General features: G+C 40.0%; 2 protein-coding genes across 2 annotated transcripts; both read right to left on the reverse strand.

The window, feature by feature from the left end:
* Window positions 1-705: 705 nt before the first annotated feature.
* Window positions 706-12,224, reverse strand: LOC139337337 (AT-rich interactive domain-containing protein 3A-like). Its single transcript, XM_070971882.1, has 9 exons — window positions 12,201-12,224; window positions 10,965-11,570; window positions 6,551-6,625; window positions 6,372-6,444; window positions 4,812-4,995; window positions 4,427-4,677; window positions 3,761-4,039; window positions 3,579-3,668; window positions 706-1,990 (listed from the first exon to the last, which is right to left on the reverse strand). The coding sequence occupies exons 1-9, from the start codon at window positions 12,222-12,224 to the stop codon at window positions 1,851-1,853; spliced, it is 1,722 nt and encodes a 573-aa protein (XP_070827983.1). The 3' UTR covers window positions 706-1,850.
* A 1,841-nt stretch (window positions 12,225-14,065) lies between these two features.
* On the reverse strand, window positions 14,066-17,869 carry cox5aa (cytochrome c oxidase subunit 5Aa). Its single transcript, XM_070972145.1, has 5 exons — window positions 17,715-17,869; window positions 16,686-16,802; window positions 14,838-14,959; window positions 14,592-14,713; window positions 14,066-14,479 (listed from the first exon to the last, which is right to left on the reverse strand). The coding sequence occupies exons 1-4, from the start codon at window positions 17,785-17,787 to the stop codon at window positions 14,600-14,602; spliced, it is 426 nt and encodes a 141-aa protein (XP_070828246.1). The 5' UTR covers window positions 17,788-17,869; the 3' UTR covers window positions 14,066-14,479; window positions 14,592-14,599.

Genomic DNA, 17,869 nt, shown 5'->3' on the forward strand with positions numbered 1-17,869 from the left:
GATGAGAGATGATTTAGTACAAATACTGAGACATGTGCATGTCTGTGGATGTCTAATACCCCTGAACTTGAAACAGTCGTTGTGTCTTGTTCAGAGGATGTACTACCCCCATCTGGCCACTCACTCTTCTTTTGGAATGCAGTTTCCGTGAGTGAAGAAAGTATTCAGATCCTTTACTCGAGTAAAAGTAGTAATACTGCAATATAAAAATACTGCTTTATTAACTAAATGTACTTCAAATATCAAAATGCAGAATAATGGCTCTTGTATTATTCTATTATATACATAACATTTTAATCATTCAGTTGGTCAAGAAGGAACTAATTAAATATGTAACAAACATCATGACATATAGTGATCATGTGTTTTCTATTTCTATGTAAAATCTTAACCAGTACAGACACTGGGAGCTTTGTGAAACTGTTGTGCAGAAGTATTAAGCAGGATCAAATGGAAATACTCAAAGTACAAGTACTTGAGTAAATGTTTCTACCACTGCTTTTATTTGTAACTGTGAAACACTTAATAACGGTGTCTTGCATTGAGATTATTTTGTCACACATGGTATAATATTTATAATAATTTAATGTTTGATATAATATTTTAAGAAACACTATGATGTTGAAAGAGAGTTTACAAGCACAACACTGACTGAGAACATAGTCCTTCTACTGCACACAAGATTGTTTTATTCCTCATGGCCACATGTCCAAGAAATATGTTAATCAAAGACCAAGACAGAGTTAAACATCAAGCCTAATGATTCACAGTTGTCAAGTTCACAGTGACATTTGTTGGCAATGATATGTCTACTTGATTGTCCACATACAGAGGATTTCAGCAGCTGGCTAAATCAACACACGTGAGTATTGCATATTTCTCTAGAGGAGTGAGGTAGCATTGTTTCAGTGTTCACTTGTCAACAGCTTGAGGTCATTAACGGTACATTCTCTGCATTCATACAAAGACAACACAGCAATATATTATGAGATACAGCACAACAGTGATGAGTTCAGAGGGCATTCCTGAGCCCAGAAGAAATTCCAGTCAAACTTACCAACAAAGGAAGTCAAACAGGTAAATTTGCATCACTTCCATCCTACATACAGGTACCAGGAGAACGCTCGTCCCTCAAAGCTGACATGACATAAATGTTTTGGAATTTTGAGGCCGAACCAAATGATTAAATAAAAAATTACAAAAAATAACACACAATGCAAAACATAAAAAAATCCAACCAACCTGCAACCAAATTCTTTAAATTCTATTTGACTGTTCGGGACACAACATTTCTGTGGTAACCGATGGTGTAAATAATCCCTGAACGCTGCTGTGGAAAATATTAACCATAATCTTCAACAACAACTTCAACAGTTACAGACAGGAGCTATGACACTGAGCTAAGGCTTTTTGGTCTTCGTCAGCAGCGCCACATTGTTCTACTCTGGAAAAAGGCAGCTGCAGAACTGTCGGACAATCAGTGACGCATAAAGAGGTTTAGCATTGGTTCTCATTGTGCACTTTTCTGCTCTAAAGACACTTTGAACAAAGCTTGTAAAGCCCTTTATACATGAATCCCACTATATTTGCATTGCTTTTAACAGGCACTAAGGTAAACTGTCATATGAAACTACATTATAGTCAGTTTGGATGCCTTTGAAGTCAAACGTCGATGTTCTCATTTCAAGCACATGACACTGTCAAAGTAACGGAAAAAACAATGCAAGAAAAAAACGAATTGCTTCATATGTTGCGGCTGATTTTCCCTAAAATTTACACCATTCTTGTCTTACAAGAAAGATATGTTGTGTAATCATTTTGCTCTGGACAGACTGAAACACCAGTGAACATTAATTTGGTCCCTTTGATGAGGTGGAAGATGACGAGGAGGGACTGTGTGAGGCGGAGAGGGCACTGAAGCCACTTGTTCCTGCCAGTGTCACAGCCTGTGACACGACAGGAGCAGCTGACTTCTGGGCAAACAGCATTCCTGCAATACAGAGATCAGAGAAGATTAAAACCTATAGACAAATATATTGTTTGATTAACGTGTCCTATTTGTAGAAATGACAAATTTCAAGATTGACTTCGAATGAGAATTTAGTTTCATTGGATTACTGATAAATATATGGATACAAAAAAGCAAAATACAGAAGTGGTAAAGAAATAATTTGACATGTTGGAAAAGACTTTTATTTGCTTCTCTGCTGGGACTTTGATGAGAAGAGGGATACCACTCTAATGTCTGTACACTACATATAAAGCTAGAGCTAACAGGCTGGCTTAGTTTAGCACAGGGACGGGAAGCCTGATGCCATCCAAAGGTAACAAATCCCCCTACCAGCCCCTCTAAAGCTCACTAATTAACACATTATGCTATGTTTGCTTAATCTGTACAAAACATGTCCAAAAAAGTGCATCAAGTTCAAGTTCGTTCACAGCCAAGAAACAGTCTGTTACGTAATCCCTCATAAAACCACAAACCATTGATTTCATAGTTAGGTTACTGTACACATTAAACAAGATCTACCTTGTCAATTTAACTTCTGACAGAGTCAAGTTAACCGTTTCCAGTCTTAACCTCCTGACGACCAGTAGTTCAAATTTGTCCTCTGTGGAGGACATTTGTAAACCTGAATATCTCCCACACACTGCATACTACTGAATTAACTCCTTTTGCTATCTACAGAGGACATTTAGGGCTTTTCAAAGATACCAAATGTGAAGGGGTGGGGCTTTGGTACCTTTCTCTTTCTCATTAAGGAAAATGGCATCAATCAGTGCAAGCACATTTTATTGGAAGAGGAAAAGTAAGTGCATAATACTTTTTATTGAGCAAAGTTTGGCTTGAAATGTTGTTGGTATATTTTATATAAGTCTCTTAACAACATATTAAAACATTGTCTGAATTATTTTAACTGTATTTTAGCATAGTATTTAAGTGTTTAAAAAACATGTCCTAAAAAAATACAACAAAACTTTTAAAAAAATGTTTTCATTGTTCTAATTACCTCACAAAGATTAGGGAATGAAAAAAAAAATGTGATCGGGAGTCAGGAGGTTAATGCCAAACTGGGCTAATACTTGCTGGCTCTAGCTGCACACCTCACACGCAAATATGAGACTGACTATTTTCTCATTGAACTCTTGGTAAGAAAGCAAATATGTATGTTTTCTTTGACGTCGGAAAGTCACTCTGCATAAAAGTTTTCATGGAAATTTCTGACTGAGTGGGACCTCCTAACATTTCTCTAACTCTTTCAACATGTATCAAGTCTAAGTTAAATGCTGTCACATTAACGTTAAGAGTGCAGCAGCACAAAATAAAAGACTATTCTTTCAGTATAACTGAGTAAACTGAGATTCTAGTTATACTTTAGCAGCTGCAGCGCAGTGTCACACATAACAATGCGCATCATAAAATAACAAACATAAGAATTAACCGAGAAGATCATAAAAAACATATTTAAATAATATCATTTCAAAACTACATTTTAACTATTTTATAAAAATAGTGTTTTTTGGAATTTCAAAGAAAAGGCCCAAACCACGTTTTTCATTAAAAACTAATCACTCACCTGAGTAAATGGTACCATTGACCTCCACAGATACACTGATACTGGCTGCACCATTGGTGGAGATACTCAGAGACAAATCTTGTTTGCTTTCTGAGGGAGAAAAAGAAGATAATCAAATTAATGGACATTCCTAAAATAAAGCATTGCAAAAGGCCTGCACCATTACAGCAAAGGCCACTCACCATGTCCACTGTTAAGTTTGAGATTCATGGGGTTGAGGTGAGAGGCAATGGCCAGGAGGTTTTGCTGGAGGGCCTGCTGCATGACGCGTTGCTGCTCCTCTGCCAGCTGCATCATTTTCTTCTCTGGACCGTCGGCTGCAGCTCCTCCTGCTCCTCGCTCCAGCCTCTCTCTCAGATGCTCTAAGGTGGCAGCTTGTGCCAGCTGCTGCTGCTGCTGCTGCTGGCCCAGTGCCAGAGCCATGGGCAGCCGGCTGGGTAACACAGGGGTTGACATCTCATCTGATGGGGAAAAAAATATGTTAAAATACATTTTAAACATGTCACAAAAAAAGGAAATGAAAATGAGAGTTTCCCTTTAGTTAAAATGGGAGCTGCTCATAATGTGTCTAAAAAATGATCCTGTCGTTTTAACCTGCGTTAATACTAAAAAATATGTGTGGGATGATTTAAGCCACCGGAGGTAACAAGTACCTTAAATCCCCCGGGTTAACCACAAAGCAGCCACAGTGAATGGAGTCAAGTCAATGTGAGGAAAGTAGTTTAACAGTTAACAGTAGGTCTATAATGGATTGGTATAAAACAACATGGTTGCATGATGGATCAAACTGATCTGAGATCAAATCAGGAGTAGCACAAATGTAACAAAGCACATACACTCTGTTATACCTGTCTTTCTCTTTAGATTTGGGCTGGCAGAGGTATTCAGACCATTGTGTTGGGTAGGGGTGGTCTGCATGGTGGATGAAGAGAGGAGGCCGTGTGGAGCAGAGCTCGGGGAGGGGGAGTAGCGGTACAAGCTGTTGGTGTAGCTGGGACGGCGACCTTCTCTGCGATTGCTGTCGATGGCGGCCTGCAGCTCACCAGGAGAGCTCAGGCGCTTCTGCTCACACTCAAATGGGTACAGATACTTCATATACCTAGGATGTGACAGAAAAAAAACTTTCAGCAAACCTACTAGGAAATAACAACGTAATAACTACTACATTATATGCAAGACAGCATATTTTATTCCTCAGTCCGTGGGTCAAGAGACAGAGAGAGCGACACCTACTGGGTGCGGAGGGTGAAGGCTGCGCTGGTGATGGATGTGGGGAGGTTGAGACCTTTGGTGATCTCCCTCCAGATCTTCTTGTTAATGACCTCCACCAAGCCTCCTTTATCTGTCACAAGCTTATAAAGCCTGTACAGGTCGAGCACCTGCTTCGCCATGATGGGAATCCGGTTCACAGGAGTTCCTGGATGAATGAGAAGACAAATACAACAAGATGAATTCATTTTCTTTGGATTCCGCTACTGAAAAGTTGGGACGATGTAAAAACAGAACATACATTCAGACTTTTCCACCTGAGGGCCTGAGGTTAATGTTAGGTTAGGTTTGGCTTAGCATGTATACTCAGTGTGGATAGACTTCCCTAATGAAGCTTATTTCCAATGGATGGGGGTGGGGATAATTCTACAACAGTAGCTCTGTAGCTGCATTGATTTGAGCTGTGGGGGAGGGGTGATTTTAAAGCCAGCAGTGCCTGCCAATCACAAGGTTGACAACTAAAACCTTCCAATCCCGATTGGGAGAAAAGCCAATTAATGAAGGAGGTTAAAAAGCAGTTAGAAATAAGATTACTTGGATGCTTAGGATGAACAAATGCCACGGATGTGCACAAATGCACATATGTCGTGACCTTGGCACACAGATTTAAGACTACACACAGCATCCCGCTGCATCTATTTCTGTTAACTGGAATTTCTTTTCATTGGTCCAAATTAATGTACAAAACTGTCTTTAACTTACTTTAGGAGTACATTGGTAGAGTACTTCACAGAGCAGGAGAAATACAGGTACAAAAGTACAATGTTAAAGCTTCAAGTTTGGGTAAGGTCAGTTTTGAAAGCAAAAGTATATCATATAGAATTTAGATTATTATTATATTACACCATAAAACACCTGCTTTGGTTTAGAGGGTATTCTAATGTATAACTCACGAAACTGGGGCAACCTACCTGCAAATAATAAACCTTGTAAACAGCATAAAGTAATGTAGGGAGTGGGGCTAAACCCAACCTGCTTTCTACTTCTCTCGACTTCCAGTAAACACAAACAGCTAACATGGTGGTTCTGCTTTTCCACAGTGATGTAATTAGTTTAAAGTAATGTCACATTGGACAGACCAACATCCAAAACAGCAAATTAAAGTGTACTAATGACAGAAAAAGCAACAGATGTCAGAAAGATCTATCTATCTATAAGGTAGCTGTATATGTCAAGTGTGTCCATTTTGATGAAGGCAGACTGAAAGGACGCCTATTCAACTCTTAATTCTTATTTCTTTATTTTTTTCTATATAACAGCAATCATTCATCAGCAATAACAATTGTAAGATTTAGGCTCCTAATAGCTAAAAAGCAATGCAACATTCTTATTTTTTCCTAGTACATTGGCAGACACCTCAGAATTTGTATTTACCACTCTCAATGAGAGGGCCTTCAAGCAAAAAGGGGGGGGGGGGCATGACGCAAGGGCAGAGTATCCAAATGCGCTGCTCTCATCCATAAGAGCTCCCTTAGCTGCTCACAAAGACTTAAAAGACCAGAAAGCTCTAGCTCTGAATCTTACCTCGTTTCTGCATAAAGATGAAGAGATCATCAAGAAACTCCTTCCGCTGTGGGTCATTATCCAGCTCATAAAGCTGTTTACAGCAGGGGAAAAAAAAACATTAATGACAAGCTAGTCAACAGAGACTCTGATTACTTCAGACATTTGCTTGTTTACATACATCTACCAAATCTACTGACCTTGGCAAAGTCCCTGGAAGGTTCTCCTCTTATTTTTCCTCCGTCATTCTCCTCAGCCCAGGTGGCACCTCCTCTCTGTATACACACCCACATACAGAAAGATCGGTTAACAGTTTGTCCTCCAGATTCTCCTCTTGGCAAGTGTAAAAGTTAATTTCCAATTGGTTATTTCAGATTAAAAATGGATGCACATGTGGAACTGTACTATGGATGGTGTTACTTTATATACTGATCACTATACTTGCAATATATACAGTAGACACACACTATTACAATCCATACTGGCATGTTCTATCCTCAGTGCTTGATAAGGCTTCTCTTTATTTGCCACTTTTCCTCATGGACTCGGGACTGTGCTTCCCTCCTCCTGTGTCCAAACCCGCTTTATTCCCAGCACTATGGTTGTTTACTGCAGGACAGTCACACAGCAAACAGCTGGTCACTGTAAGCATCTGGCTGCCTACGCTGTGTATACATTAATGCATATTTTTCAAAGGGAGTGTCTGTTTAAGTGTCTGGGCACAGAAAAAAAGGGAGATTAATGAAAGGCCCCATGCTCGTTAGGTGGTTTAATATGACATGTTATTCCTCCATCACGTCCCCCTTAGCATGACAGTTAAAGGTTAAAAATGTGAGTGGAGGGCAGCATGTGTGCAACTGTGTGGAAAAGCCTGCTGAGAGGTTATTGTCCTGCGAAGGCGCACAGAGAGCTGCATTATCATTCTTGTCTTAAGAAAGCTCGGCCATTACAATCAAATGAAGTAGATGGGGTTTTTTTTTCTATTATCGCTGCTATCGTTATTTAAAGCTGACATTACAATGAATTTATTTTAGGGATATTGTCGATCTAGTTGCGGCTCACGTGTCACACAGTTTCCTTCGTGGATTTATATTCTTGCTTTCCTTTCTGTAGGCGTCTGAGGGACATTCAGTTCACGCTCTGTTTTATGTGAACATGTTTATATTAAAACAAGCAACATGTTTTTGTATTTGGTCTGATTAAATGCTTCAATTACCATAGCATGCTTGAGGTTAATCAAAACAGTGGTTTTCCTTTGTTGATTTTACTTGATAATTCCATTTAAATGTATCATTTTGGACTTTAAGCACATTATCCCAGTCTCTTACTGTTTGGTATGGCAACCTGATCCTGCAGCTAATGACCATAACGCTTCATCCTTTGAGCTATAAAATACATGGGGACCAATCATCTGTTGGCTTCCAGTTCAACTGTAACTCCCCTCGTGTTTGCAGTAAAAACACAATTCAACTGGCGACTGCTGACACACAAACAGCTGCATGATACTGTGAGGCTGTTCCCAACCTTTGCAGTCACATGAGCCCCCAACAGCATTACATTTAGCTAACGATATGTATTTCAGCCTTTTACATTTTCAACCATTTATCCGTTACTTTCAGCTAATTATTTCAGTTATTCATCCATCACTTTTCACTAGCACTATCTAGTTGAAACTTTATGATATTTAGACTAGTTATCCATTTCTTTTAGGTCATCATTTCAAGCATTATTTTACTTTCTAATTTTTGTTTTTAACTACTTGACCTACTCCAGGATCTTTATGTAACCCTAATTGCAGTTATCCAAGGACCGCGGATCTGGACACACTGTTGTAATGGACCCCTGTAAACTTTTCCTGAAAATTGTTTGTTTTTAAGTTGTTGAACTGTTTAAACAGCACAAGCACTAAAACTGTGCCCCTGTGGTGACAGAGCTGTTGGCTTCACAGCTTAGAATTTCTAATAAAGGGCTTCTACTCCCCCACCAGAAAGCTTATTGATGCGAAGGTAGATAAACATCCCAGTCTCTTGACCATCAAATGGAAATAAAACCCTACCCCCTTTATTGATGAGCAAGTGAGACCTACTGTGGATCTATTAACAAAGAGCTTTCAGTTAATTGCTCACAGAGTTTTCACACACCCAGGCCTGGGAATGCTGATAGCATTCATGATGTAGGTCGGGAAAAGGTTTCTTTTGTTGGATAGTTTTTAGTAGCTTTAAGATGAGTTCATGTATTTAAATTACAAATGATCAGATTAATGCATGTGACTACAGTCCAAATAGTTCTGTAAAAAATGTCTGTTCAACCAGTCAATTTGCAAAATAAACAGATAGTTTACACTTCATATGAAATGTCCCATTACAATCATCAAACATTAACACTGAGCGAAATTACCTCTTATAATGAGCTTCATTAAAATCATTCAGCCAATTCAACAGAGGAACAGTGACAACATAACCACGTCCAAATTTCAATGTAACTGCAGGGGAGGACAAATTTTTATTCCAAATTAAATTATTGGGCCTTTATTCACCCGAACAAGTCAAGATCATTTATCTGGCCCCTCGCTGTGCTCTGAGCTGAGACTGAGAGCAGCTACCGGCGTACAGTGAGACTGCACTCAAGGATTGAACAATGGCTGCCCAGCATGCGGAGGCTTGGACAGCACTGTCCGCGCCATCAAAGATGTTTGATTAATGAAATTAGTCAAACAAAAAGCTTAAGACTCAGTAGACAGGCAAACAATTCTAGAGGCAGCAAGAGTAAATCATAATAACCAATTCAACCAGCCACCAATTTACTTAACTGCATTTTAAACTATCTGTAACAGAGTTCACTTTTTTTTCAATGATGTCACATGAGACAGTTTCAAACTACGGAAAATGAGTCCTGTTTGGAAATTCACTCAGTCATAATAAAACAGGGATATATCTACATTTTAGGCGTGGAATGCCTCTTTAACTCGTGTGTGGTTATAGGCCGCATACCATTTTACTAGAGCTTGCTAAGTATAGCTTGCTGATAACTGCTTTTTATCCGAGGTAAACAGGGTGATACTAAATATCTAAAGCAATCCCTGCAACTTGTAAGCTATTTAAACAGCATATGATTAACTACTTTCAAAGTGCTTCCAAATTAAGTAAGTAAGTTAATCTGACCACATACAATTGGATCACAGCAAAGGTCGCTTGTTCTAATTTGTGCGTTGAGCAACAGAAAACAGAATCTAAACCACTTCACGGTTAGGCTCTTTGAACAGCAGTCTCACACAACTGACTGTGACATTACTGTGCTTTCACTAAAACAGAAGGAACGGCCTTAATTGCTCCAGCTGCTGTGTGCTGGTCTGAGAAGAGGAAATGCATTCTCACTGCAGCGGCCATATAATGTATTGATTACTTGCTGCTGAATTAAGCTGCCATTTAGCGTTGCCAAGCAACAGCTAAATTATGCAAAGCTATCCACTGAGCTACAGCTATGTCAGCACTGAGTTTTCTGAGCCTAGAGGTTTTTAAAGGGGCAAATGAAAACATAACTTTTTGAATGAGTGTGAATCTTAAATTAGTACAGAGAGGCAGGTCTAACTTCTATTAAAATGCAGTGAACAGAAGGGGAAGAAAAACACATGAACATACACGTGAAATATCTGAAAGAGATGTGTAAAATCTCTGACAACAAAAACCAAAAGCCTATTCTGCTCCAGTGCAAATAATGTAAGTAAACTTTATGGGTAGTTGCTTGCTGGTATGCCGTAAAGCTCTAACCCAGCTGCCCCTCATCCTACTGGCCTCATTAATCATAATGTATTGTATTGAAGTGGGGCCTTTTGAGGGAAACACACACAGAAGAACCAATCAGATTGGTCTTCATAAAGATGAAGAAAAAAAGTGAGGTCAACCCATTTCCTATAAGTAGTCAAACATATCTGTTGGAAAACTTATAATCCCATGTTTTTTCAAAATTAAAGGAGATGTGGTGAGAGAAAAGTCCCCCTACCCAGCAGTTTCTTACTGTAGGTAACCATTGAGGCAACCATGTTCATGAATACATGCTTAAGGTTATTTCATGAATCCTCTGCTCTCATTTTGACTCTATCAGGCCTGTGCTGGCTGCTTTTAACAGTTAGGATTGGACCACAGCCAAAACCAATTAGCTCAGCTGGTGGCCTGAATGTGTTTTCAAAAGTGTCAGACATGAGGTGAAGTAAAGCAGGAGATCTTTGGCCTGGCCAGCAATTAAACATTATCAAGTCTGGGTATCTTGCCAAAAGGGACACACTTCTTTCCTCCACGCGTGAGCAAAGTGGAGGCAGCAGTGAGCCTGACCCTCAGCAGGAAGAAGTCAACAATTAATAACACGAGGCAGAACACATACCAGCCAAAAAATGAGCAGTTATAAATGTTCATTTACGCTCTATAAACTGAGGCTCTGACTGCATTGAAATAGAGTTAGAATCACTATAATGTATCCAAGATTGGACAGAGGTATGACGATGCAACAGTTTGATGCATGTGTATTTTATGAGAGGAAATGTTCAAAAATCCACTATAAAACCTGGTGAAGAAAAACAATATCGCCATGGTTTGGACAGTGAGATCAAAGATAACTCACTTGTTTGAATGGCTCATCACAGCCCCAGTCAGTCAAGCTGTTGGGTGACGTGAAGCCTTGGTGGCCTGCAGGAGACAGCAGCTCCTTCTCCTCGTGCTCCTGTTTTACTGCTGAAGGCAAAGACTCGCTTTGGTTTACAGCAGACGACTGAGATGTGGAATAAGGAGGGAAGGGGAAGCCTGCGGCCTGCAGGAGTCTGGGCTTCTTCATCTGCAGATGAACTTCATTCCCCTCCTCGTCCTCTTCCTCGTCTTCCTCATCATCTTCCTCCACCTCGTCGAGCTCTTCAGACTCCACCATTTCTTGTTCCTCCTTGTTTGGATCCAGTTTTCTGAGATGGCTGTTCAAGGCTTGATGAGCTGTCTGATAAGTCTGTCCATCTGCTCTGCCAAATAATGCAGATTCTAGTCTGGAGCCAGAGGCTCTCGCCGCTGCAGCCTGTTGAGCAAACAGGAGCTGAGCTTGAAGAAGATGTTTCTCCTGCAGGTTCATCTCCAGTTTGGCCTCTTGTTGTCTCTGCAGCTGTTCCATCACCGCCTCCAGCTTGACCCCAGCAGGACTCAACTGCGGACACCCGGCTGAGCTGCCCTCCTCGGGTAAGCTTGACTGTGAAAAAAAGCGCTTTTATTTTCACGTGTTGCAGCAAATTACCCAAAGTTATATGGAAGCTGCAGTCAGTAAGTTCAAAAGGCTAGAGGAGGGAAATTAAACTTTCATCGAAGTGTTAAATAGTAGGTGTATTGTTTGAATAAAAGATCTTTGTTTTTGTATCCAGACGAATATACAAGTTTAAGTGAAACACTTACACAGAGGGGCTGTTTGGGCCAGAGAAGGCACATTACTGGTGGATTTAAGCGAAACAAAGCTTGGGGGCTTATGGCAATTATTAACAGAAAGTACATTAATTCAGTTAAGAATAAATTAAGAGCAGGAACCAAATGTTTCTCACTAGGCTTCTCTGCCCCCTCACTTTGCTAACAGCTACTGAAATATAAGAAAAGTTACTTTCATATTTCTTTAGTTTCATAGAATAATTAACTTTATTTCCCAGCGGAAATAAATACGAATCTACGATCTGCGTTAACAATGACGAAAAACCACTTAATTAATCCTCGACTAAACCGAAAACTTCATCGCGAAGGTGGAAATGTGCCTGAAAACGCATACATGAATGGTCATTTGCTTTGTTACTGTACCAAACACGAGAGGGTGCGTTAAACAGCCGTCGACACTCACCATTTGCGCCTTGGAGTAATCCATCATCGCCAATAGGTCTTCTCTAGTTTTTCCTTCTTTCCTCTGGCAGAAATAAATCGCATCGCATGACCACTTATTTCTAGAGAGAAAAGATTCTTCTGATCAAATGTGATTTAATAGCCCCTGTAGTGTGGAGGCCGGGTGATCAGGGCTGGAGGAGGGGTGATAATGCGCCGCTCTTTACCTCCCTGGTCACAGCGCATGGAAACTCAAACATCTTTTGATTGTGTTTGACTGAGTGCCCTGCACCCCCAACTTGGATGAATGAAAGACCCGCCCCGTGCGTAAAGCTCGTAAAGTGGGTTTTCTTTACTGCATCTCTGTGGAGCTACCCACCCACTTTAAATCCCACCCACTGCCATTATCCTATACATTTAAGGTAACACGACCTCCACTAAAAATACCACAAAAAAACATTGTTTCGTCTGGAGCTGCTTCTTTGACGCCGGGTCTGACCTCTACAGTCACATGTTTTTTTTTCCTCTTGCCATGTCATGTCACAGCAGAAATATGCATGCACATTGACGCTCATTCACATTATAAAGTCAATCATTAGTCACTGTCCTATTTTCTTTGCAGCAGGCTGAGTAAACTTAACAGAAAGTGTGTAAAAAAAAAGTGGCCAGAGAAAATGTTTCAGAGGCCGACAGGGGTCATCTGTTCTCCATCTTTACTTCCTATATTCATGGTGCAGTAAGTACATGTATGTACTGTAGCGTGATTAGTTTCATCACTGAGTACCAGCTGGGTTTCTTGCAGCCCAAGCATAAGAAATGGGGCTCTTTTTATTTGCAGATAGCTAGAAAAACAATTTAAATGCAATATGGCATCTTGGTCAGCATCTAATGTGCTTCTATTTTGAACAGCCCAATAACCATGACAACCACACAATCCTGGAAATCTTGCTTTCATGGGAATGGGTGGTTACAGTGACTCCCACCCCTCTATAAACAGCCCACGACAGATGCTGTTGACACGGCCTGATTGATTACAGGATAAGAGCAAAAAACTAAGTCAAGAATTAACCTTTATGAAGCTCAATATGTTTTTTCCTGAGAGAGCGTCGGCAGAAACACTACTCACAATTTACTCACAATCTAGCAGGCGAACGGTATACGCATGGCCTTGAAAGGGGCAGCAGTAAGCATACAAAGCCTAAGCTCTGAAATCTGTTCCTCATATAGATTCAGTCAATCCAAGCCAGTGACCTGTAGCAGGAGCGGACGCAGAAGGGCGAACTTCCCAGTTAACATCTATTCAGCATGGTAAACCAATGCTTTACTTACTTATAAACAATGGCAAAGGCTGAAGAGCTCTGAAATATTTTACTCACATTCAAAGAGTATTTTTCCATTAAGAGCATGAAGATCTCTCTCTCTCTCTCTATACACACACACACACACACACACACACACACACACACACACACACACACACACACACACACACACACACACACACACACACACACACACACACACACACACACACACACATATATATAAAATAGCCATGCACATTTCAAAATGTTACAACAGTTTCACACCACGTGCCCACTGACTCAACCCTTGAACATTTTGACTGTTGCACTTTGGAGTCATTTTGTGTCACCTCAGAAAAAAGGTACAGCGTTCATGATAATCACAAGCACGACCAATATTAGAATAATTCAATATTATCCATATAGTACAAATCATATTGAGAATTTTTTTTAATGAAATCTCAAAAAGCCCATTAACTGTGAGAATAGCCTTCTTTACTTAAAAAGAGTCGTGATTTAAGCTGACATATTTAATATCCCTTCAGCAATATCCCAGTTATGTGTCGATAACAACATTACACCATTTGCCATTTGAACAAGTTTATTTTACCAGCATGTAAATTGTCCCTGAAATGAAAACAGATGTAATGTAGACTGCATACAGTAGAATGATTTTTACATTCACGTGAAAACGCTGCTCCCTGGTGGCAAAATGTGACTCCACAAACATGTCCAGACAACTTGCAGCGTAAAGTGAAGCTCTGCTCTATTAAAGCAACTTGCAATGAATGTATTGCTTCAATAAGGACTCAAACTATTTCAAATATCCCAAACATACTTGTGACACTCAATAAAGATACATTTTCCTTTATTAGGTTCATCAATATTTTACAAGCAAAAGAACTTAATAAAGGCCGAATTAAATATCACACGTATTATGAGGCAAACATTTAAGTACAAGGTTTCTGTGTCATGGGGCTATCCACCATCGTTAGATCTGAAACATAGAAACAAAAGTTCTGTTAGACTGGAATCTTACGAAAAAACTGGTAGACCAAAAAAAAAAACAAAAAAAACCCACCACATGACTGATTAGGTGATTTTAATACCTGCTCATCTACACTTTGTCGATGCCAAGCTCTTCAGGTGTAGAGATGCCAAGCTCATCTAATGTTGGCCTCAGCTCTTGGATCACATACGGGTAGATGTCTTTATGAGGGCCGGATTTGTCCTGAGGAAATAACAAATTGAAGAACACAAATTAATCATTAACTTATGACTACCAACTGTGAAGATGTTGCTTGGCAATATTCCACAAATTACCACCAAGCTCAGAAAATGGCCTTTTCTCTCACCTTCACAGCTTCCAAAATTCGGATGGCGCTGGCCAAGTCGTTTAACCTCCGACAGGCTCTCAGAGCTGCCTCAAGTATCTTTGGCTCAGGTACCAGATCATAACCGATCAACGTGTTCATCCCTGGAAGAAGAAATCACATTTTTGTTAACTGTAGATCAAAATCAGAAACCAACACTTTTAATGTGAACCACATTTCTTTCATTTCATCTGACGCTTAAAAGGATATGGCAGGTGACTTTCTACATTTACCTCAGGTGAATAAATCTCACATCGAAACCCTTATCCTACTGAATCTTTTCTGTATTTTCTTATCCCTTTGTACCATAGACCTCCCCACAATTACTGGATGACATGTTCCTTCATTAGAATAAAACATGAGTGCTCTCTCTCTCTCTCTCTCTCTCTCTCTCTCTCTCTCTCTCTCTCTCTCTCTCTCTCTCTCTCTCTCTCTCTCTCTCTCTCTCTCTCTCACACCATATGTTAGAGCAAAAAATACTCACTAGTGCGTAATTGTTTATTAATCCATGGCTGAAAATAGTCCCGAATAATGATAATGGCACTATTTACTTAAGTAATTCAGTGTCCAGTTATTTCAGGAAATTTCTGAGCCTGTTTTAACCATGAAACTTGATACCTGTGACCCATTTTTAAAAGGTTTACATCTTCAGATGGAGCCAATGGTGCTTGGGGTTGAAAGCCACACACGGTAAGAAGTTGGAAGTACTGTCAGACTAACAAACTGCTGGTTTTGGTCTTTTCAGCGTATTTGTGGACAATTAAAAATATGGAAAAGACCTTGCCTCATCCTTCAATGCTGTTTCAATATACAAGTTGAGGACATAGATTTTTTTATGGTTACAATTGCAAATCAACCACATTTTCAACGCTACTTCCTCAAATCCTGCATACTGCATATGCTTCGGTGTAATGTTCAAACACTAGGACTGCCTACTAAGCCATTCCTTTAAATTTCTGGTCTTATCATTTGTCACCTGACATTAAGCCTTTCCCCTTCCTTCCTGCAACGTCAACGTCAAAAAGTGCTTTTTTTTTTCTCTCTTACTGCCACTGAGACTGAAAATGCAAGTACCACTGAGAAGATGAATTATAATCCAAGTCCAGTGTGAGCAACAGATTAATGCTGATGGCTGCTTATCGGAAACCTGAACAATGCACAACAGTTTATAAGAATTTGTGACAGGATATTATCACTCTGGAATGCTATCACAGTCATCATTTTATCTTTTGTCGTGAAAATGGCGAGGTAAAGAGCAGAAGTACAGTGCTCACATTACGTACAAGCGTATTTCTGGTTATTATTTTGGTCAATGCAGCACCTTGCTGGATAATGTTGTGTTGCATTACAGCAAAGTTAAGCCATGCCTAAACTGAGAGAGATTATTTACTGTGGTTGGGTATCAAATCTCAAGCTTTTGGTACCGGCCAAAATGTGTCTGTAGCATGAAGTATGAACTATCATGTAAGACAAGACAGAGGTGATTACTTGTTGAGATTGGTAAATTTCTTTTTTTTCCTTTAAATCACAGCGTCTCATTCAAATCTTAAATTTTCTGATTTAGAGTGTAATTTATTTAGGTAAAACTCCTGCTGGCTATTTGTCTAAGAGTTAACATAAGAGATTTTTTTATAATATATGTAGTAGAAGAAAAAAATATTTCATCATACTCCTGTAAACTCAATATTGTCATAAAGCAGTCATCCTCATGGATTTGATTAAAATCTCAGATTAGACCAAATCTCTACTAGTTTACCACCAGTGAAAACAACTTATGATAAACTCTAAAATATCTGCTGAACAATATGTACAGGTCATCCATAAACGTACCTTTTCTCAGCTCCCATGCATCAATGTCTGGCTTGTTGAAATAGGTGACCCAGCGGGCATCAAACTCCTCATCGGTCTCTTGCTTCCCATGTGAGTAATTCCTTGAGGCCAAAAGAGCTGCATGATGAAATTTTTTTTTTAGTTGGACAACTTCTCATTAACTAACAAAAGCACTTGCAGTGGCATCTGGAGTTAGGCAATGTAGAAGGGCAAACACAATCAAGGGTACCTGACTTACACTGAGTCAAGTGGAAAGAGGATAAATGAAATACAGTACTGTATTGCGGCTGGATCATTGCCAGCATCCTGACATGACCTATCTACTGCACCTAAAAGGCTGAGGGCACCTTGGAAACAAACAGGAAATCTCAATTTAAACTATGGTTCTTGTGGTATATTCAAGAGGATGTGGGGGATCAGACAGTGTCCATTTAATGAATGCAAACTGTAATTATCGTGCATCTACATGTCTACTACAACTTCCTTGATAGAGGTAGTTCAGCAGAGTTTTAGCAAAAAACATCACGACAACATCAGAACAATGTGCATTTCATGGTTGCTAATGTCTAAACCAAACCGTACCTTGATGCCATGAATACTATGAAGTAGTTGGCTGCACACAGACACTGTCAAATAACCTAGTTAGCATGTTAGCAACTAGCATCAGCAGCAGAAGCACAGGGCCTCACACTCAGCCTTACAAATGGGTCACGGCAAGGACACAGACACCACTGAGCTGAACGCCGGGACATTTTTAGAGCTGCACACACCCAAGTTAAGTGCGTAAATTGAGTATTGAACGAAAGTCAACACAATTTGGACTGACACATTAACACACTGAACAATACGACGTACCTTTAAGTGATAGTTATATTGGCTAAGTCAGTGGCAGCTAGCTAGCTTAGCCGCGCGGGCGCCGCAGTGTGCCGACAGCCACACTTGCTTTACGTTGGGGCTTCGCCCTGACAGGTTCATTAGCTACCAAATTGCAAAATAATACTCAAAGGTGATAAATGAACAAACACATACCTTGACACCCTGATTGTGTACGAGTTAGACTCCGAACACCGGAGACCGAGAGTCGGACGGCGGCTCTGAACATGTTGAGGGACAGCAAGCTACACGAACCGGCGAGATTTTTGGAGAGGAAGCTAACGTTAACTTGCTTTGGCCGTCACGTACGC

The sequence above is a fragment of the Chaetodon trifascialis genome, chromosome 10 (assembly GCF_039877785.1).
Source record: "Chaetodon trifascialis isolate fChaTrf1 chromosome 10, fChaTrf1.hap1, whole genome shotgun sequence".
Lineage (NCBI taxonomy): Eukaryota > Metazoa > Chordata > Actinopteri > Chaetodontiformes > Chaetodontidae > Chaetodon > Chaetodon trifascialis.

Excerpts from the sequence above, each read along its gene's own strand:
- cox5aa (XM_070972145.1), bottom strand. The coding sequence starts at position 17,787 with ATGTTCAGAGCCGCCGTCCGACTCTCGGTCTCCGGTGTTCGGAGTCTA. Across the intron at positions 16,803-17,714 it reads TACACAATCAGGGTGTCAAG|CTCTTTTGGCCTCAAGGAAT; the intron begins GTATGTGTTTGT and ends TTCATCATGCAG. Across the intron at positions 14,714-14,837 it reads GAATTTTGGAAGCTGTGAAG|GACAAATCCGGCCCTCATAA; the intron begins GTGAGAGAAAAG and ends TTATTTCCTCAG.
- LOC139337337 (XM_070971882.1), bottom strand. The coding sequence starts at position 12,224 with ATGGATTACTCCAAGGCGCAAATG. Across the intron at positions 11,571-12,200 it reads ATTACTCCAAGGCGCAAATG|TCAAGCTTACCCGAGGAGGG; the intron begins GTGAGTGTCGAC and ends TTTTTTTCACAG. Across the intron at positions 4,678-4,811 it reads GCCTTCACCCTCCGCACCCA|GTATATGAAGTATCTGTACC; the intron begins GTAGGTGTCGCT and ends GTCACATCCTAG.